Below are 22,687 nucleotides of genomic sequence, written 5' to 3'. Positions count from 1 at the left end.
TACACAGGTGATACAGTGCATTTGGAAAGTATTCAGACCCCTTAACTTTTTTTACACATGTTATTACGTTACAGCCTCATTCTGAAATGGAAGACATAGTTCCCCCACCCCCTCATCAATCTACACACAATACCCCATAATGACAGAGCAAAGACATGTTTTTAGAGATTTTTGCAAATATGTATATATTTAATGAAAAAAGCGGAAATATCACATTTACATAAGTATTCAGACCCTCTACACAGTACTTTGTTGAAGCACCTTTGGCAGTGATTACAGCCTAGAGTCTTCTTGGGTATGACGCTACAAGCTTGGCACACCTGTTTTGGAGAGTTTCTCCAATTCCTCTCTGCAGATCTTCTCAATCTCTGTCAGGTTGGATGGGGAGTGTTGCTGCACAGCTATTTTCAGGTCTCTCCAGAGATGTTCGACGGGGTTCAAGTCCAGACTCTGGCCGAGCCACTCAAGGACATTCAGAGACTTGTCCCGAAGCCACTCCTGCGTTAATCTTGTTTGTGTGCTTTGGGTCGTTGTCCTGTTGGAAGGTGAACCTTCGCCCCAGTCAGAGGTCCAGAGCTCTCTGGAGCAGGTTATCATCAAGGATCTCTCTGTACTCTCTTCTCCCCCGATTGCTCAGTGGCCAGCTCTAGGAAGAGTCTTGGTGGTTCCAAACTTCTTCCATTTAAGAATGATGGAGGCCACTGTGTTCTTGGGGACATGAAATGCTGCAGAAATGTTTTGGTACCTTTCCCCAGATCTGTGCATCGACACAATCCCGTCTCGGAGGTCTACGGACAATTCCATTGACCTCATGGCTTGGTTCTTGCACTGTCAACTGTGGGACCTTATATAGACAAGTGTGTGCCTTTCCAAATCATGTCCAATCAATTGAATTTACCACAGGTGGACTCCAAGTTGTAGAAAGATCTTAAGGTTGATCAATGGGAAACAGGATGCACCTGAGCTTTGTCTCATAGCAAAGGGTCTGAATACTTATGTACATTTCTAAGAACATGTTTTTGCTCTGTCATTATGGGATATTGTGATGTCATTATGGGATATTGTGATGTCATTATGGGATATTGTGATGTCATTATGGGATATTGTGATGTCATTATGAGATTTTGTGTGTAGATTGACAAGGGAAATGTTTTATTGAATCCATTTTAGGAAAAGCCTGTAACGTAACAACATGTGGAAAAAGTCAAGAGGTCTGAATACTTTTCCCGAACATCAACTACAATGCAGTGAATTAAGACAGATTTAAGTTGCATCATATTTAAGTTGCCATTACTCATTCATTACTGTTAACACGGGTCACTAATTAAACACACAGAGACCTAAAGAACACAGAGATGTTATGTATCTTGATGTGAGAAATCAGTAGCTATGTCGTTTTAGCACCAGTCATCCAGATTACAAATATATTTTCTCTTAAAAACAAAGAGAAAAGAGTGAATAGCCAGTCACATCAGCCAATAACCTTCCAAGATCAATTATGTGCCAGGGCCAATAGGAAAATGGCTATCTTGCAATACTCCTCCTAGTTTATTTAAAGGTTGTTGGCCCAGAGTGGTTGTGGACAAGCTGCCTCCAGTTCTCTCAGTGTGGACTTGGACTACTGTGGCTTGACAGCAGGGATGGACTGGGGAGCAGAAATCAGCTTGGTTCTTAATAAAACACCAGGCCACTTTTTTTTTTTACTTGAGGATCCCATTGTTAGTCAAAATAAAGATAATTCTGTTCCAAACCTCTAATGTATACAGACACACTAGGTTAAAATAGACCACCCCGTCTGTCATTTGCCAGAACTGTCTGAAAGCCAGCCGATCCATCTCTGTCAGACAGTTCAACAATGGGAGAGGAGGTGTAGACTACAGGATCAGAGCAACAGTAACACTCACTGGACCCTCACTGGTGTATGTGGGTCGGACCAGGCTGGTGTCAGTGTTCTGGTGTATGTGGGTCGGACCAGGGTGGTGCCAGTGTTCTGGTGTATGTGGGTCGGACCAGGGTGGGGCCAGTGTTCTGGTGTATGTGGTTCGGACCAGGGTGGTGCCAGTGTTCTGGTGTATGTGGGTCGGACCAGGGTGGTGCCAGTGTTCTGGTGTATGTGGAACGGACCAGGGTGGTGCCAGTGTTCTGGTGTATGTGGATCGGACCAGGGTGCTGCCAGTGCTCTGGTGTATGTGGGTCGGCCAGGGTGGTGCCAGTGTTCTGGTGTATGTGGGTCGGGCCAGGGTGGTGCCAGTGTTCTGGTGTATGTGGATCGCACCAGGGTGGTGCCAGTGTTCTGGTGTATGTGGTCGGACCAGGGTGGTGCCAGTGTTCTGGTGTATGTGGTTGGACCAGGGTGGTGCCAGTTTTCTGGTGTATGTGGGTCCGACCAGGGTGGTGCCAGTGTTCTGGTGTATGTGGATCGGACCAGGGTGGTGCCAGTGTTCTGGTGTATGTGGGTCGGACCAGGGTGGTGCCAGTGTTCTGGTGTATGTGGTTGGACCAGGGTGGTGCCAATGTTTTCAGACTGGTGTATGTGTGTGTGAGTTTGTGTTAGTGTTTCCAATTGTCATTGCAATAAGAGGGATACTGCAAAATGAATGAATGTCCAATCAGAAATATGTATGCTGTGCAAGACCGAAGCCAAAGGTTTTACCGGTAAGGAGCCCGAAGCCAGAGGTTTTATGGGTAAGGAGCCTGGAGCCAGAGGTTTTATGGGTAAGGAGCCTGAAGCCAGAGGTTTTATGGGTAAGGAGCCTGAAGCCAGAGGTTTTATGGGTAAGGAGCCTAAAACCAGAGATTTTATGGGCAAGGAGCATGAAGCCAAATGTTTAACTGGTAAGGTTTGAGGTTTGTGAATGGAGGTAAGCAGCATCAGATTGGACTTCAGGGGTTGTGATGAGTTGAGAGGTGAAAGGTAAAAGGTTCAAACCTACCCGACGGGATGAACTGCTGCTGTTGGTACTGGAACATGTTGGCCAGGGCCTGTTGGTACTGGAACATGTTGGCCAGGGCCTGTTGGTACTGGAACGTGCCAGCGGCGTTGAACATGGCGGTGGCACCGTTGGATTTTTCAACTGTGGGTCTCTTTGGTAATGGAGGTAAAGGTGGGAGCCCCTGATAGAGGTGGTGGTGGTGGAGGAGGTAGTGGTGGAGGTGGTAGTAGTGGAGGTGGTGGAAATGGTAGTGGTGGTGGTGGTGGAGGAGGTAGTGGTGGAAGTAGTGGTGGTGGAGGAGGTAGTGGTGGAGGTGGTGGTGGTGGAGGAGGTAGTGGTGATGGTGGTGGTGGAGGTGGTGGTGGAAGAGGTGGTAGTGGTGGTGGTGGTGATGGAGGTGGTAGTGGTGGAGGAGGTAGTGGTGGAGGAGGTAGTAGTGGAGGTGGTGGTAATGGTAGTGGTGGTTGTGGTGGTGGAGGAGGTAGTGGTGGAGGTGGTAGTAATGGAGGTGGTAGTAATGGTAGTGGGGGGTGGTGGTGGAGGAGGTAGTAATGGAGGTGGTAGTAGTGGTGGTGGTAGTGGTGGAGGTGGTAGTAGTGGAGGTGGTGGGAATGGTAGTGGTGGTGGTGGTGGAGGAGGTAGTGGTGGAAGTAGTGGTGGTGGAGGAGGTAGTGGTGGAGGTGGTGGTGGTGGAGGAGGTAGTGGTGATGGTGGTGGTGGTGGAGGTGGAGGTGGTGGTGGAAGAGGTGGTAGTGGTGGTGGTGGTGGTGATGGAGGTGGTAGTGGTGGAGGAGGTAGTGGTGGAGGAGGTAGTAGTGGAGGTGGTGGTAATGGTAGTGGTGGTTGTGGTGGTGGAGGAGGTAGTGGTGGAGGTGGTAGTAATGGAGGTGGTAGTAATGGTAGTGGGGGTGGTGGTGGTGGAGGAGGTAGTAATGGAGGTGGTAGTAGTGGTGGTGGTAGTGGTGGAGGAGGTAGTGGTGGAGGTGGTAGTAGTGGAGGTGGTGGTAATGGTAGTGGTGGTAGTGGTGGAGGTGGTAGTAGTGGAGGTGGTGGTAATGGTAGTAGTGGTGGTGGTAGTAGTGGAGGAGGTTAGTGGTGGAGGTGGTAGTAGTGGAGGTGGTGGTAATGGTAGTGGTGGTGGTGGTGATGGAGGTGGTAGTGGTGGTGGTGGGAATGGTAGTGGTGATGGTAATGGTAGTGGTAGTGGTGGTGATGATAGTGGTGGAGTGGGTAATAGTGGAGTTGGTGGTAACGGTAGTGGTTGGATGTAGTGGTGGTGGTGGTGGTTATAGTGGTGGTGGTGGTTTAGTGGTGGTGGTGTTGGATGTAGTGTGGTGGTGGTGGAGGTGGTGGTGTTGGTGTTGGATGTAGTGGTGGTGGTGGTTATAGTGGTGGTGGTGGGTTTAGGGGTGGTGGTGGTGGTGGTAGTGGTGGTGGTGATGATGGAGGTAGTGGTTGTAGGGGTAGTTGTGGTGGTGGTGGATGTAGTGGTGGTTATAGTGGTGGTTATAGTGGTGGTGTTGGATGTAGTGGTGGTGGTGGAGGTGGAGGTGGTGGTGTTGGTGTTGGATGTAGTGGTGGTGGTGGTTGTAGTGGTGGTGGTTATAGTGGTGGTGGTGGGTTTATGGGTGGTGGTGGTGGTAGTGGTGGTGGTGATGGAGGTAGTGGTTGTAGGGGTGGTGGTGGTGGTGGATGTAGTGGTGGTTATAGTGGTGGAGGTGGTGGTGGTTGTAATGGTGGTGGTGGTGGTGGTTTTAGTGGTGGTTGTAAGGGTGGTGGTGGTGGATGTAGTGGTGGTGGAAGTGGTGGTGGTGGTGGTGGTTGTAGTGGGGGTGGTGGTGGATGTAGTGGTGGTTATAGTGGTGGTGGTGGTGGTGGTGGTGGTGGTGATTGTAGAGGTGGTGGTTGCAGAGGTGGTGGTGGAAGTAGTGGTGGTGGTGGTGGTTGTAGAGGTGGTGGTGGTGGAAATAGTGGTGGTTATAGTGGTGGTTGTAGGGGTGGTGGTGGTGGATGTCGTGGTGGTTATAGTGGTGGTGGAAGTGGTGGTGGTGGTAGTGGTGGTGGTGGTTGTAGAGGTGGTGGTGGTGATGGTGGTGGTGGTGGTTGTAGAGGTGGTGGTGGTGGTTATAGTGTTGGTGGAAGTGGTGGTGGTGGTGGTGGTGGTTGTAGAGGTGGTGGTGGTGGTTGTAGTGGTGGTTATAGTGGTGGTGGAAGTGGTGGTGGTGGTGGTGGTGGTTGTAGTGGGGGTGGTGGTGGATGTAGTGGTGGTTATAGTGGTGGTGGGGGTGGGGGTGGTGGTGGTTGTAGAGGTGGTGGTTGTAGAGGTGGTGGTGGAAGTAGTGGTGGTGGTGGTGGTTGTAGAGGTGGAGGTGGTGGTGGAAGTAGGGGTGGTGGTGGTAGTGGTTGTAGAGGTGGTGGTGGTGGAAATAGTGGTGGTTATAGTGGTGGTGGAAGTGGTGGTGGTGGTAGTGGTGGTGGTGGTTGTAGAGGTGGTGGTGGTGATGGTGGTGGTGGTGGTTGTAGAGGTGGTGGTGGTGGTTATAGTGTTGGTGGAAGTGGTGGTGGTGGTGGTGGTGGTTGTAGAGGTGGTGGTGGTGGTTGTAGTGGTGGTTATAGTGGTGGTGGAAGTGGTGGTGGTGGTGGTGGTGGTTGTAGTGGGGTGGTGGTGGATGTAGTGGTGGTTATAGTGGTGGTGGGGGTGGGGGTGGTGGTGGTTGTAGAGGTGGTGGTTGTAGAGGTGGTGGTGGAAGTAGTGGTGGTGGTGGTGGTTGTAGAGGTGGAGGTGGTGGTGGAAGTAGGGGTGGTGGTGGTAGTGGTTGTAGAGGTGGTGGTGGTGGTGGTGGAAATAGTGGTGGTTATAGTGGTGGTTGTAGGGGTGGTGGTGGGGATTTAGTGGTGGTTATAGTGGTGGTGGAAGTGGTGGTGGTGGTAGTGGTGGTGGTGGTTGTAGAGGTGGTGGTGGTGATGGTGGTGGTGGTGGTGGTTGTAGAGGTGGTGGTGGTGGTGGTGGTGGTTGTATTGGTGGTGGTGATGGTGGTGGTTGTAGAGGTGGTGGTGGTGGTTATAGTGTTGTTGGAAGTGGTGGTGGTGGTGGTGGTTGTAGAGGTGGTGGGTGGTGGTTGTAGTGGTGGTGGTTGTATTGGTGGTTGTAGTGGTGGTGGTGGTGGTTGTGGTGGTGGTGGTTGTAGAGGTGGTGGTGGTGGTGGTTGTATTGGTGGTTGTAGTAGTGGTGGTGGTGGTTGTATTGGTGGTTTTAGAGGTGGTGGTGGTGGAAGTGGTGGTGGTGGTTGTAGGGGTGGTAGGGGTGGTTGTAGGGGTGGTGGAAATATAAGACAGAGAAAATAAAGATTTTCATTAGATCAAAAGCTTCTCTACCTCAGAAAAATGATGATTAAATGTTTTTTGAAAGACATCAGTGGTCTATGTTACAGTCCATCATAATAAGATAGTGGTCTATGATACACCAATTGTTCTATAATAAGACAGTGGTCTATGTTACACTAGCCCCATAATAAGACAGTGGTCTATGTTACAGTCCCTCTATAATAAGACAGTGGTATATGTTACACTAGCCCCATAATAAGACAGTGGTCTATGTTACACTAGCCCCATAATCAGGCAGTTGTCTATGTTACAGTCCCTGTATGATAAAACAGTGGTCTATGTTACACTAGCCCCATAATAAGACAGTGGTCTATGTTACACTAGCCCCATAATAAGACAGTGGTCTATGTTACACTAGCCCCGTAATCAGGCAGTTGTCTATGTTACAGTCCCTCTATGATAAAATAGTGGTCTATGTTACACTAGCCCCATAATAAGACAGTGGTCTATGTTACACTAGCCCCATAATAGACAGTGGTCTATGTTACACTAGCCCCATAATAAGACAGTGGTCTATGTTACAGTCCCTCTATAATAAGACAGTGGTCTATGTTACTCTAGCCCCATAATAAGACAGTGGTCTATGTTACAGTCCCTCTATAATAAGACAGTGGTCTATGTTACTCTAGCCCCATAATAAGACAATTGTATATATTACACTAGCCCCATAATAAGACAGTTGCCTATGTTATACTAGTCCCATAATAAGACAGTGGTCTATGTTACACTCATCCCATAATAAGACAGTGGTCTGTGTTACACTAGTCCTTCTATAATAAGACAGTGGTCTATGTCACACTAGCCCCATAATAAGACAGTGGTCTATGTTACACTAGCCCCATAATAAGACAGTGGTCTATGTTACTCTAGCCCCATAATAAGACAATTGTCTATATTACACTAGCCCCATAATAAGACAGTGGTCTGTGTTACACTAGCCCCATAATAAGAGAGTGGTCTATGTTACACTATCCCCATAATAAGACAGTTGCCTATGTTATACTAGTCCCATAATAAGACAGTGGTCTATGTTATACTAGCCCCATAATAAGACAGTGGTCTATGTTACACTAGCCCCATAATAAGACAGTGGTCTATGTTACACTAGTCCTTCTATAATAAGACAGTGGTCTGTGTTACACTAGTCCTTCTATAATAAGACAGTAGTCTGTGATACATTAGCCCCATAATAAGACAGTAGTCTGTGATACATTAGCCCCATAATAAGACAGTGGTCTATGTTTGACTAGCCCCATAATAAGACAGTGTTCTATGTTACACTAGTCCTTCTATAATAAGACAGTAGTCTATGTTACACTAGTACTTCTATAATAAGACAGTGGTCTATGTTACACTAGTCCTTCTATAATAAGACAGTGGTCTATGTTACACTAGTCCTTCTATAATAAGACAGTGGTCTATGTTACACTAGCCCCATAATAAGTCAGTAGTCTGTGTTACACTAGCCCCATAATAAGACAGTGTTCTATGTTACACTAGTCCTTTTATAATAAGACAGTGGTCTATGTTACACTAGTCCTTCTATAATAGGATAGTGGTCTATGTTACACTAGTCCTTCTATAATAAGACAATGGTCTGTGTTACACTAGTCCTTCTATAATAAGAGAGTGGTCTGTGTTACACTAGTCCTTCTATAATAAGACAGTGGTCTATATTATACTAGCCCCATAATAAGACAGTAGTATATGTTACACTAGCCCTTCTATAATAAGACAGTGGTCTGTGTTACGCTAGCCCTTCTATAATAAGACAGTGGTCTGTGTTACACTAGTCCTTCTATAATAAGACAGTGGTCTATGTTACAGTCCCTCTATAATAAGACAGTGGTCTATGTTAAACTAGCCCCATAATAAGACAGTGGTCTATGTTACACTAGCCCCATAATAAGACAGTGGTCTATGTTACACTAGTCCTTCTATAATAAGACAGTGGTCTATGTTACACTAGTCCTTCTGTAATAAGACAGTGGTCTATGTTACACTAGCCCCATAATAAGACAGTGGTCTGTGTTACACTAGTCCTTCTATAATAAGACAGTGGTCTATGTTACATTCCCTCTATAATAAGACAGTGGTCTATGTTACACTAGCCCCATAATAAGAAATTGGTCTATGTTACACTAGCCCCATAATAAGACAGTTGCCTATATTATACTAGTCCCATAATAAGACAGTGGTCTATGTTACACTAGCCCCATAATAAGACAGTGGTCTATGTTACACTAGTCCTTCTATAATAAGACAGTAGTCTGTGTTACACTAGTCCTTCTATAATAAGACAGTTGTCTATGTTACACTAGTCATTCTATAATAAGACAGTGGTCTATGTTACACTAGTCCTTCTACAATAAGACAGTAGTCTGTGTTACACTAGTCCTTCTATAATAAGACAGTTGTCTATGTTACACTAGTCATTCTATAATAAGACAGTGGTCTATGTTACACTAGTCCTTCTACAATAAGACAGTAGTCTGTGTTACACTAGTCCTTCTATAATAAGACAGTGGTCTATGTTACACTAGTCCTTCTACAATAAGACAGTAGTCTGTGTTACACTAGTCCTTCTATAATAAGTCAGTGGTCTGTGGTACACTAGTCCTTCTATAATAAGACAGTGGTCTGTGTTACACTAGTCCTTCTATAATAAGACCGTGGTCTGTGTTACACTAGTCCTTCTATAATAAGACCGTGGTCTGTGTTACACTAGTCCTTCTATAATAAGTCAGTGGTCTGTGGTACACTAGTCCTTCTATAATAAGACAGTGGTCTGTGTTACACTAGTCCTTCTACAATAAGACAGTAGTCTGTGTTACACTAGTCCTTCTATAATAAGACAGTGGTCTATGTTACACTAGTCCTTCTATAATAAGTCAGTGGTCTGTGGTACACTAGTCCTTCAAGACAGTGGTCTATGTTACACTAGTCCTTCTATAATAAGACAGTGGTCTGTGTTACACTAGTCCTTCTATAATAAGACCGTGGTCTGTGTTACACTAGTCCTTCAAGACAGTGGTGCTTGTCTATGAATTGTGACAGCTAGAGATTGTCACAATAGAGTTACCAACATACAGACAATATACATATAAATATGTAACATGAATACTGCAAAGGTAAATCAGCTTTTATAACACATCTTTGAGAATGTATTAGGAGCTCTGTAAAATAAAGATAATAATGACTGTACTAGTAACCAGGAGTCAACAGAGATGGTGTTATTAACAGAGAGGATGTTATCCAGAGAGGATGTTAACAGAGATGGTGTTATTAACAGAGAGGATGTTATCCAGAGAGGATGTTAACAGAGATGGTGTTATTAACAGAGAGGCTGTTAACAGAGAGGATGTTATCCAGAGAGGATGTTAACAGAGATGGTGTTATTAACAGAGAGGATGTTATTAACAGAGATAGTGTTATTAACAGAGATGGTGTTATTAACAGAGAGGATGTTATTAACAGAGATGATGTTAACAGAGATGGTGTTAACAGAGATGGTGTTTTTAACAGAATTGGTGTTAACAGAGATGGTGTTAATAGAGAGGGTGTTAACAGAGAGGATGGTAACATAGAGGATGTTATTAACAGAGATTATGTTATAAACAGAAAGAATGTTAACAGAGAAGATGTTAACAGAAAGGATGTTAACAGAGAGGATGTTAACAGAGATGGTGTTAACAGAGAGGATATTAACAGCGATGGTGTTAACATAGATGGTGTTAACAGAGAGGGTGTTAACAGAGAGGATGTTAACAGAGAGGATGTTATTAACAGAGATTATGTTATAAACAGAGAGGTTGTTAACAGAGAGGATGTTAACAGAAAGGATGTCAACATAGAGGATGTTAACAGAGAGGATGTTAACATAGAGGATGTTAACAGAGATGGTGTTATTAACAGAGAGGATATTAACAGAGAGGATGTTAACAGAGAGGATGTTAACATAGATGGTGTTAACAGAGATGGTGTTAACAGAGATGGTGTTATTAACAGAGAGGATATTAACAGAGATGGTGTTAACATAGATGGTGTTATTAACAGAGAGGATATTAACAGAGAGGATGTTAACAGAGAGTATGTTAACAGAGAGGAGGTTAACAGAGAGGAGGTTAACAGAGAAAAGCTGCACTTCTAGCTCCATGATTAACAGTAGAAGCCTTGTTCATTCTAAAGTCCCTCCGTCCACCAGAATAATAATAATAAATAATAATAATAAATAATATTAAGAAATAAGAAAACATATTATAACCATGCCATATATTTATACTTGAACACTCCTGAATAGACACCAATCATGGTTTTAGCTGCTGTGTTAACTAAATGAATTCCAGATTAATGTTCAAACCATGTTATTATGAGGATGAATAGACTAGAAGGGATGACTGTAGACAACATTCTAATAAAGCTTCTTAGACACTGCTGTTTTGTTTTGCAAATCCCGCCTCATTCCCACATTGACACAGAGATGGAATGGTAATGTAAAGGGATGTTTAGGTTAATTAACGGGGTACCACTATACCACAATCAGTTCATCATCCCAGCAATGACATGTTTAGTTAGCAGTAATGTCAAAATCAATTTATCACCTCAGATATGAAATGGTTAGAAAACAGTAACTTACTAAGATGTATTTAGTTAGAAACTAGTATAACAGAGCTGCATGCCAAGCTAAAAGGTGAAAGGTCATAGTACCAGGTCAAAGGTTGCGTCGAGGGGTCGCTTCAGTGATTTGACAGCCGACTGAGCCTTAATTAGCAGGCAGCGAGCACAAGGTGGAAATGGGCCAATGAGGTTCAAGCGCATTAACATAAACCGGCAAGCAGAGGTGCATCATGGAGGCAGCAGTGCAGTTTGGGTTGGTGAGAGAAAAAAACAAAAAACAAACAAAACAAACAAAACAAACAAAACAAACAAAACAACAAAACAACAAATCATTGGAATGCAATATACAACAAATAACATAGCTGGAGGACGCACATTAATGGTTGTAGGGTTGTTACTGTAAACACTACGACCTTGACATCATTAACAGCTGTAGGTTTGTTACTGTAAACACTACGACCTTGACATCATTAACAGCTGTAGGTTTGTTACTGTAAACACTAGGGCCTTGACATCATTAACGGCTGTAGGGTTGTTACTGTAAACACTACGACCTTGACATCATTAACAGCTGTAGGTTTGTTACTGTAAACACTACGACCTTGACATCATTAACAGCTGTAGGTTTGTTACTGTAAACACTAGGGCCTTGACATCATTAACAGCTGTAGGTTTGTTACTGTAAACACTAGGGCCTTGACATCATTAACGGCTGTAGGGTTGTTACTGTAAACACTACAGCCTTGACATCATTAACAGCTGTAGGGTTGTTACTGTAAACAATAGGGCCTTGACATCATTAACGGCTGTAGGGTTGTTACTGTAAACACTACGACCTTGACATCATTAACAGCTGTAGGGTTGTTACTGTAAACACTACGACCTTGACATCATTAACAGCTGTAGGTTTGTTACTGTAAACACTAGGGCCTTGACATCATTAACGGCTGTAGGGTTGTTACTGTAAACACTACAGCCTTGACATCATTAACAGCTGTAGGGTTGTTACTGTAAACAATAGGGCCTTGACATCATTAACGGCTGTAGGGTGGTTACTGTAAAGACTACGGCCTTGACATCATTAACAGCTGTAGGGTGGTTACTGTAAACACTACGGCCTTGACATCATTAACAACTGTAGCGTTGTTACTGTAAACACTACGGCCTTCACATTATTAACGGCTGTAGGGTTGTTACTGTAAACACTACGGCCTTGACATCATTAACAGCTGTAGGGTTGTTACTGTAAACACTACGGTCTTGACATCATTAACGGCTGTAGGGTGGTTACTGTAAACACTACGGCCTTGACATCATTAACAGCTGTAGCGTTGTTACTGTAAACACTACGGCCTTCACATTATTAACGGCTGTAGGGTTGTTACTGTAAACACTATGGCCTTGACATCATTAACAGCTGTAGGGTTGTTACTGTAAACACTACGGCCTTGACATCATTAACAGCTGTAGGGTTGTTACTGTAAACACTACGGCCTTGACATCATTAACAGCTGTAGGGTTGTTACTGTAAACACTAGGGCCTTGACATCATTAACAGCTGTAGGGTTGTTACTGTAAACACTACAGCCTTGACATAATTTACTTAAACAGGAATGTTGCTTTACTTGCTATTCGCTGTCACTGGATTGAGCTAAACACTATTACTGCAGTTACCGTTAGACACTTCCTGGTTTCAGAAAACTACAGAATTATTTACTGTGAGTCATATAGTTCAAAGCTAATACGTCCAGGACTACTTGATATATTAGTGATGACATGACGTTTCTATAGGGAGACGTATCAACGCTGTTTAGTTGATACTCAACAAGTCCTAAATATAATAAGAGGAAGCATTGCTACACAATTACAGCAGCTCTAAGAAGCATAACAATATCACCAGTTACAACACGTTATATACCAATATATCGAGTTATACCACATGTTAAATAACAATATATCTAGTTATACCACATGTTAAATTACAATATATCTGGTTATAACACATGTTAAATTACAATATATCTGGTTATAACACATGTTAAATAACAATATATCTGGTTATAACACATGTTAAATAACAATATATCTGGTTATAACACATGTTAAATAACAATATATCTGGTTATAACACATGTTAAATAACAATATATCTGGTTATAACACATGTTAAATAATAATATATCTGGTTATAACACATGTTAAATAACAACATATCTGGTTATAACACATGTTAAATAACAATATATCTAGTTATAACACATGTTACATAACAATATATCTGGTTATAACACATGTTAAATAACAATATATCTGGTTATAACACATGTTAAATAACAATATATCTGGTTATAACACATGTTAAATAACAATATATCTGGTTATAACACATGTTAAATAACAATATATCTAGTTATAACACACACTATAACAGGTGATAACAGTTGAAAGAGCTAAAGGAAAGGGATCAGTAAAGTCACACATTTAGCATGATACAATTAAGCTAACTAGTTTAGCTGCATAATAAGTCTCCATTACCTTTACTGTCTACGTCTGCTGGGCAGTCTAGATGCTGAAGGGGGAGGGGATGAGAGAGGACGGGAGAGGGTTGAGAGAGCAGAGCTGAAGGGGCTGGCTGGGGGAGACAACAGGGGGGGGGGGCAGGTTTTCAGATGTAGGTGGTGTTGGAGAGGAGTGGCTGGGGGGGGGGGGTCAGGTTTTCAGATGTAGGTGGGGTTGGAGAGGAGTGGTGGGGGGGGTCAGGTTTTCAGACGTAGGTGGGGTTGGAGAGGAGTGGTGGGGGGGGCGGGTTTTCAGATGTAGGTGGGGTTGGAGAGGACCGGCTGGGGGGGGGGGGGGGGGGGGGGGGTTACAGAGGGATACCTACCATGGCTACTGCGGCAGCAGACTGGTTGACCTGGTGTTGGCCAGCCTTTATCTTGGCCTGCAGGTGGGCTGGAGGGTGGAAGTATTTACACTTCTCCCTGGAGCAGCGACCCTTTATGTAGTCCATACACACGGTCACGGTGTTGTCGTTGGTGTCTATCATGGTGCTGTCTGAGGGGTGGGCGAAGCGACAGTCACTCTCCCCCCGCGTACAGTTACCTCTCTGGTACTCCCGACACACCTGAGGAGAGGAGGGAGGGGTGGACAGACAGACAGACAGACAGACAGACAGACAGACAGACAGACAGACAGACAGGCAGACAGACAGAGAGACAGAGAGACAGAGAGACAGAGATCAGGTCAGATCAGATCAGGTCAGATCAGGTCAGGCTGTTACCAAGCCACGCGTCATCATGACACATGGCAACACAACAAGTCACTGAGGAAAGGTGAATTTTTTTAATTTTTAGGCGAGACAAAAAAATAAACATGCACAGCCTAACATCAACATAACGAGGAAGGGTATAATAACTGAGGTCTATATATATACAGTGATATATACAGTGATATATATATATATCACTGTCATGGGCAGAAAGAGCCCTCCACCTCAGCCTATCAATAACCAATGAGAATAATAACCAATGGGAATAATAACCAATGGGAATAACCAATGGGAATAATAACCAATGGGAATAATATCCAACGGGAATAATAACCGATGGGAATAATAACCAATGGGAATAATAACCAATGAGAATAATAACCAATGGGAATAACCAACGGGAATAATAACCAATGGGAATAATAACCAATGGGAATAATAACCAATGGGAATAATAACCGGTGGGAATAATAACCAATGGGAATAATAACCAATGAGAATAATAACCAGTGGGAATAATATCCAATGGGAATAATAACCAATGAGAATAATAACCAATGGGAATAACCAATGGGAATAATTACCCAATGGGAATAATAACCAATGGGAATAATAACCAATGGGAATAACCAATGGGGATAATAACCGATGGGAATAATAACCAATGGGAATAATAACCAATGAGAATAATAACCAATGGGAATAACCAATGGGAATAATAACCAATGGGAATAATATCCAATGGGAATAATAACCAATGAGAATAATAACCAATGGGAATAACCAATGGCAATAATAACCAATGGGAATAATAACCAATGGGAATAAAAACCAATGGGAATACTATCCAATGGGAATAATAACCAATGAGAATTAATAACCAATGGGAATAACCAATGGGAATAATAACCAATGGGAATAATAACCAATGGGAATAATATCCAATGGGAATAATAACCAATGGGAATAACCAATGGGAATAATAACCAATGGGAATAATAACCAATGGGAATATTAACCAATGGGAATAATAACCAATGGAAATAATTAGCAACGGGAATAATAGCCAATGGGAATAATTAGCAATGGGAATAATAACCAATGGGAATAATAACCAATGAGAATAATAACCAATGGGAATAACCAATGGGAATAATAACCAATGGGAATAATATCCAATGGGAATAATAACCAATGAGAATAATAACCAATGGGAATAACCAATGGCAATAATAACCAATGGGAATAATAACCAATGGGAATAAAAACCAATGGGAATACTATCCAATGGGAATAATAACCAATGAGAATAATAACCAATGGGAATAACCAATGGGAATAATAACCAATGGGAATAATAACCAATGGGAATAATATCCAATGGGAATAATAACCAATGGGAATAACCAATGGGAATAATAACCAATGGGAATAATAACCAATGGGAATATTAACCAATGGGAATAATAACCAATGGAAATAATTAGCAACGGGAATAATAGCCAATGGGAATAATTAGCAATGGGAATAATAACCAATGGGAATAATAACCAATAGGAATAATTAGCAACGGGAATAATAACCATTGGGAATAATAACCAATGGGAATAAATGAATATAAAGTGAAATGAATATATCAAAAGGAACAAATACCTGCTAATTACAGTTGAGAATGAATAACCGGCAGCATAAACACTCATCAATCTTGTAATGTTTGTCTTGTAAATGTTTCTCTCATTTAATCATTCAAGTATAAATATTTTGTTTTTCAAATCGATGATGTGAAGACAAGATTCATATATTCCTGAGTTTTCCAGCAGGGGGCAGTACATGCATGGCCAGGTTGACAATGTGTCGAGCTCACGTCCAGACAAGACCTGGAGTGCATCTCAACAGTCTACACCTGCTTCCTAATCTCCTCTCCTCTCTTTCTACTGGAATGGTTTGTGTGTATTGAGTGTGTATGAAGACACTAGCTTCTCAGACCTGTGTCTAGACACAGTTAACTGTCTCTGTCTCCTGTCTTCGCTGGCCATGCCTCGTGAAAAACAGGCAAGGCTCTTTTAAAAAAGAGGCTGCCTTGTTGTCAGGCAGATGTTCAGAAAAGAAGGGGAGGGAGGGAGCGAGAGAGAGAGAGAGAGAGAGAGAGAGAGAGAGAGAATGAGGATCAAGGGGATTGAAATTATAGTCTCTTGAGAGAGGGAGAGGAGAGACAGGGTGGAGGGAGAGGACAGAAAGGGTGGAGGGAGAGGAGAGATAGGATGGAGGGTGGAGGGAGAGGAGAGACAGGGTGGAGGGTGGAGGGAGAGGAGAGACAGGGTGGAGGGTGGAGGGAGAGGAGAGACAGGGTGGAGGGTGGAGGGAGAGGAGAGACAGGGTGGAGGGAGAGGAGAGACAGGGTGGAGGGAGAGGAGAGACAGGTTAGAGGGAGAGGAGGGACAGGGTGGAGGGAGAGGAGAGACAGGGTGGAGGGAGAGGAGAGACAGAGTGGAAGGAGAGGAGAGACAGGGTGGAGGGAGAGAAGAGACAGGGTGGAGGGAGAGGAGAGACAGAGTGGAAGGAGAGGAGAGACAGGGTGGAGGGTGGAGGGAGAGGAGAGACAGGGTGGAGGGAGAGGAGAGACAGGGTGGAGGGTGGAGGGAGAGGAGAGACAGGGTGGAGGGAGAGGAGGGACAGGGTGGAGGGAGAGGAGAGACAGGGTGGAGGGAGAGGAGAGACAGGGTGGAGGGAGAGGAGAGACAGAGTGGAAGGAGAGGAGAGACAGGGTGGAGAGTGGAGGGAGAGGAGAGACAGGGTGAAGGGAGAGGAAAGACAGGGTGGAGGGAGAGGAGAGACAGGGTGGAGGGAGAGGAGAGACAGGGTGGAGGAGAGGAGAGACAGGGTGGAGGGAGAGGAGAGACAGGGTGGAGGGTGGAGGGAGAGGAGAGACAGGGTGAAGGGAGAGGAAAGACAGAGTGAAAGGAGGAGAAGACAGGTGAGCTGTGCCTTGATCTGTCTCAATCTCTCAGTAAGAGTTATTAGCCCTGGTCTAACAGCGGTACTAAACCTCTGAGGGAAATTAAACCCTGGGAAAGCTCCTGGTTGGCCAACAAAAAGAGGAGGCTGATAATCCTAGTTCTACCCAAAGGTTACCATGCGTCATCATCATGCAGGTAATATGTGGGGGGGGGGGGGGGGGGGGTCCTACAGTTTTTTGTTAAGCATGAAAACAGAATCCTGCAGCTGTTCATTTTAATGACACACTATGACAGACACTAAAATATGTCTGCCCTTTTTCTGAAGGATATTTATAGCAAACCCACTTCTTGGCCAATGAGGCTAGTGGATTGGTTCCACAATGTAACACCAGTAGGCGTGAGTAGACAGATTCATCCATTAATTCCGTGAAATCACCCCTCATCAGTGAAATCACCCCTCGTCAGTGAAATCACCCCTCGTCAGTGAAATCACCCCTCGTCAGTGAAATCACCCCTCGTCAGTGAAATCACCCCTCGTCAGTGAAATCGCCCCTCGTCAGTGAAATCGCCCCTCATCGGTGAAATCACCCCTCATCGGTGAAATCACCCCTCGTCAATGAAATCCAAATCGCTCCTACACCCCCTTCCTCCCCCTTGCCACCAACCCCTGCCTACTCCTCTCCCCTCCTTCCATGATGACTTTAACAAGTCTGCTGGTCATTGATTTCTCATCTCTCCCTAAATATTTCTTTCCTGTTATCGACCCTTTCCCTTGTTCACAGAGCTGTCCACTTGCCCTGAGACTCCCTCCCCCCTCCTCCCTCCCCTCCTCCCCTCCCTCCTCTGTCCACTCGCCCTGAGACTCCCTCCCAACATTAACCTCGTTCCTCCACTTCTCTCCCCTCCCCTCTCTGTCCACTCGCCCTGGGACTCCCTCCCCCCCTCCTCCCCTCACCCCCTCTGTCCACTCGCCCTGAGACTCCCTCCCAACATTAACCTCGTTCCTCCACTTCTCTCCCCTCCCCCCTCTGTCCACTCGCCCTGAGACTCCCTCCCAACATTAACATCGTTCCTCCACTTCTCTCCCCTCCCCCCTCTGTCCACTCCCTCCTCCTCCTCTTCTCCCTCCACCCCTCCCCTTCCCCTCCCCTCCTCCTCCCCCTCACCTCCTCATCTACTCCTCCCTCACTCCCCTCCTCCTCTCATCCTCCCCTCCCCTTCCTCCTCTCTTCTCCCATCCTCCTCTCCTCCCCTCCTCCTCTCCTCCTCCCCTCCTTCTCTCTTCTCCCTCCTCCTCTTCTCTCCTCCCCTCCTCCTCCCCTCCCTCTCCACTCCCTCTCCACTCCACTCCACTCCACTCCACTCCACTCCACTCCACTCCACTCCACTCCACTCCACCCCCTCCCCTCCCCTCCCCCTCCCCTCCCCTCCCCTCCCTTCCCTTCCCTTCCCTTCCCTTCCCTTCCCTTCCCTTCCCTTCCCTTCCCTTCCCTTCCCTTCCTCCCCTACCTCCCTCCCTCCCCCCTCCTCCCCTCCTCCCCCCCCCCTCCTCCTCACCTATTCATCCTCCTCCTCCCCTCCTCCTCTCCTCCCCTCCTCCCCTCCTCCTCCTCCTCCTCCTCTCCTCTCCTCCTCCCCTCCCCCAATGATTTTCCTATTATTTTGTTACTAGAGTATCCTAGGCAGCGCTGCATTATGCATTATATTGACTTACTGTCCAATGAATAACTATTGTGATGCAGTGAGTCCTGAGAAGCACAGCTTCAGGTTTTCCTGTGAGTGATGGCTCTGATTTGGAGAAGAAATATGTTATGACATAAGATCCAGCACAGCACAACAGTCTCATGTCTAGTGTGTGTGTGTGTGTGTGTGTGTGTGTGTGTGTGTGTGTGTGTGTGTGTGTGTGTGTGTGTGTGTGTGTGTGTGTGTGTGTGTGTGTGTGTGTGTGTGTGTGTGTGTGTGTGTGTGTGTGTGTGTGTGTGTGTGTGTCTGTGTTTGTGTGTGTGTTTGTGTTTGTGTGTGTGTGTGTGTGAACTGAACTGAAGAGAGAGATATGCTAATTTGCATCCTTCTGTCTTTCTAATGAGCAAAATATGGTAACAGACCGATATATCATTACTATATAATGGTAACAGACTGATATATCATTCCTATATAATGGTAACAGACTGATAAATCATTACTATATAATGGTAACAGACTGATATATCATTACTATATAATGGTAACAGACTGATATATCATTACTATATAATGGTAACAGACTGATATATCATTACTATATAATGGTAACAGACTGATACATCATTACTATATAATGGTAACAGACTGATATATCATTACTATATAATGGTAACAGACTGATACATCATTACTATATAATGGTAACACGTGTTCAGTTACTGTAACAGACTGATACATCATTACTATATAATGGTAACAGGGGTTTAGTTACTGTAACAGACGGATGTGTCATTACTATATAATGGTAACAGGGGTTCAGTTACTGTAACAGACTGATACATCATTACTATATAATGGTAACAGGGGTTTAGTTACTGTAACAGACTGATACATCATTACTATATAATGGTAACAGGGGTTTAGTTACTGTAACAGACTGATGTGTCATTACTATATAATGGTAACACGGGTTTAGTTACTGTAACAGACTGATGTGTCATTACTATATAATGGTAACAGGGGTTTAGTTACTGTAACAGACTGATATATCATTACTTTATAATGGTAACAGACTGATATATCATTACTATATAATGGTAACAGGGGTTTAGTTACTGTAACAGACTGATATATCATTACCATATAATGGTAACAGGGGTTTAGTTACTGTAACAGACTGATGTGTCATTACTATATAATGGTAACAGGGGTTCAGTTACTGTAACAGACTGATACATCATTACTATATAATGGTAACAGGGGTTTAGTTACTGTAACAGACTGATACATCATTACTATATAATGGTAACAGGGGTTTAGTTACTGTAACAGACTGATGTGTCATTGCTATATAATGGTAACAGGGGTTTAGTTACTGTAACAGACTGATACATCATTACTATATAATGGTAACAGGGGTTTAGTTACTGTAACAGACTGATGTGTCATTACTATATAATGGTAACAAGGGTTTAGTTACTGTAACAGACTGATGTGTCATTACTATATAATGGTAACAGGGGTTTAGTTACTGTAACAGACTGATATATCATTACTATATAATGGTAACAGACTGATATATCATTACTATATAATGGTAACAGGGGTTTAGTTACTGTAACAGACTGATATATCATTACCATATAATGGTAACAGGGGTTTAGTTACTGTAACAGACTGATGTGTCATTACTATATCATGGTAACAGGGGTTTAGTTACTGTAACAGACTGATGTGTCATTACTATATAATGGTAACAGGGGTTTAGTTACTGTAACAAACTGATGTGTCATTACTATATAATGGTAACAGGGGTTTAGTTACTGTAACAGACTGATACGTCATTACTATATAATGGTAACAGGGGTTTAGTTACTGTAACAGACTGATACATCATTACTATATAATGGTAACAGGGGTTTAGTTACTGTAACAGACTGATACATCATTACTATATAATGGTAATAGGGGTTTAGTTACTGTAACAGACTGATACATCATTACTATATAATGGTAACAGGGGTTTAGTTACTGTAACAGACTGATACATCATTACTATATAATGGTAACAGGGGTTTAGTTACTGTAACAGACTGATACATCATTACTATATAATGGTAACAGAGGTTTAGTTACTGTAACAGACTGATGTGTCATTACTATATAATGGTAACAGGGGTTTAGTTACTGTAACAGACTGATACATCATTACTATATAATGGTAACAGGGGTTTAGTTACTGTAACAGACTGATGTGTCATTACTATATAATGGTAACAGGAGTTTAGTTACTGTAACAGACTGATGTGTCATTACTATATAATGGTAACAGGGGTTTAGTTACTGTAACAGACTGATACGTCATTACTATATAATGGTAACAGGGGTTTAGTTACTGTAACAGACTGATACATCATTACTATATAATGGTAACAGGGGTTTAGTTACTGTAACAGACTGATACATCATTACTATATAATGGTAATAGGGGTTTAGTTACTGTAACAGACTGATACATCATTACTATATAATGGTAACAGGGGTTTAGTTACTGTAACAGACTGATATATCATTACTATATAATGGTAACAGGGGTTTAGTTACTGTAACAGACTGATACATCATTACTATATAATGGTAACAGAGGTTTAGTTACTGTAACAGACTGATGTGTCATTACTATATAATGGTAACAGGGGTTTAGTTACTGTAACAGACTGATACATCATTACTATATAATGGTAACAGGGGTTTAGTTACTGTAACAGACTGATGTGTCATTACTATATAATGGTAACAGGGGTTTAGTTACTGTAACAGACTGATGTGTCATTACTATATAATGGTAACAGGAGTTTAGTTACTGTAACAGACTGATGTGTCATTACTATATAATGGTAACAGGAGTTTAGTTACTGTAACAGACTGATGTGTCATTACTATATAATGGTAACAGGAGTTTAGTTACTGTAACAGACTGATGTGTCATTACTATATAATGGTAACAGGGGTTTAGTTACTGTAACAGACTGATACATCATTACTATATAATGGTAACAGGGGTTTAGTTACTGTAACAGACTGATACATCATTACTATATAATGGTAACAGGGGTTTAGTTACTGTAACAGACTGATACATCATTACTATATAATGGTAATAGGGGTTTAGTTACTGTAACAGACTGATACATCATTACTATATAATGGTAACAGGGGTTTAGTTACTGTAACAGACTGATACATCATTACTATATAATGGTAACAGAGGTTTAGTTACTGTAACAGACTGATGTGTCATTACTATATAATGGTAACAGGGGTTTAGTTACTGTAACAGACTGATGTGTCATTACTATATAATGGTAACAGGGGTTTAGTTACTGTAACAGACTGATGTGTCATTACTATATAATGGTAACAGGAGTTTAGTTACTGTAACAGACTGATGTGTCATTACTATATAATGGTAACAGGGGTTTAGTTACTGTAACAGACTGATGTGTCATTACTATATAATGGTAACAGGAGTTTAGTTACTGTAACAGACTGATGTGTCATTACTATATAATGGTAACAGGGGTTTAGTTACTGTAACAGACTGATGTGTCATTACTATATAATGGTAACAGGGGTTTAGTTACTGTAACAGACTGATGTGTCATTACTATATAATGGTAACAGGAGTTTAGTTACTGTAACAGACTGATGTGTCATTACTATATAATGGTAACAGGAGTTTAGTTACTGTAACAGACTGATGTGTCATTACTATATAATGGTAACAGGAGTTTAGTTACTGTAACAGACTGATGTGTCATTACTATATAATGGTAACAGGGGTT

At 43.1% G+C, this 22,687-nt stretch overlaps 1 protein-coding gene across 2 annotated transcripts in view; it reads right to left on the bottom strand.

The window, feature by feature from the left end:
- Nucleotides 1-22,687, bottom strand: part of LOC109886410 (muscleblind-like protein 1) — a 132,469-nt gene that overhangs the window by 29,466 nt on the left and 80,316 nt on the right. Inside the window, exons 5-6 of one of the 2 annotated variants that reach the window (XM_031796213.1) lie at nt 13,819-14,058; nt 2,934-3,114 (exon numbers count right to left, since the gene is read on the bottom strand). In XM_031796213.1, coding sequence (XP_031652073.1) covers nt 2,934-3,114; nt 13,819-14,058 — 421 coding nt within the window. The remainder of the gene's footprint in view (nt 1-2,933; nt 3,115-13,818; nt 14,059-22,687) is intronic. The other variant, XM_031796214.1, reaches the window with a different exon arrangement.

The sequence above is a fragment of the Oncorhynchus kisutch genome, linkage group LG18 (genome assembly GCF_002021735.2).
Source record: "Oncorhynchus kisutch isolate 150728-3 linkage group LG18, Okis_V2, whole genome shotgun sequence".
Lineage (NCBI taxonomy): Eukaryota > Metazoa > Chordata > Actinopteri > Salmoniformes > Salmonidae > Oncorhynchus > Oncorhynchus kisutch.
The sequence above is the reverse complement of the archived record's forward strand: the minus strand, read 5'-3'. Positions and strand labels throughout refer to the sequence as shown.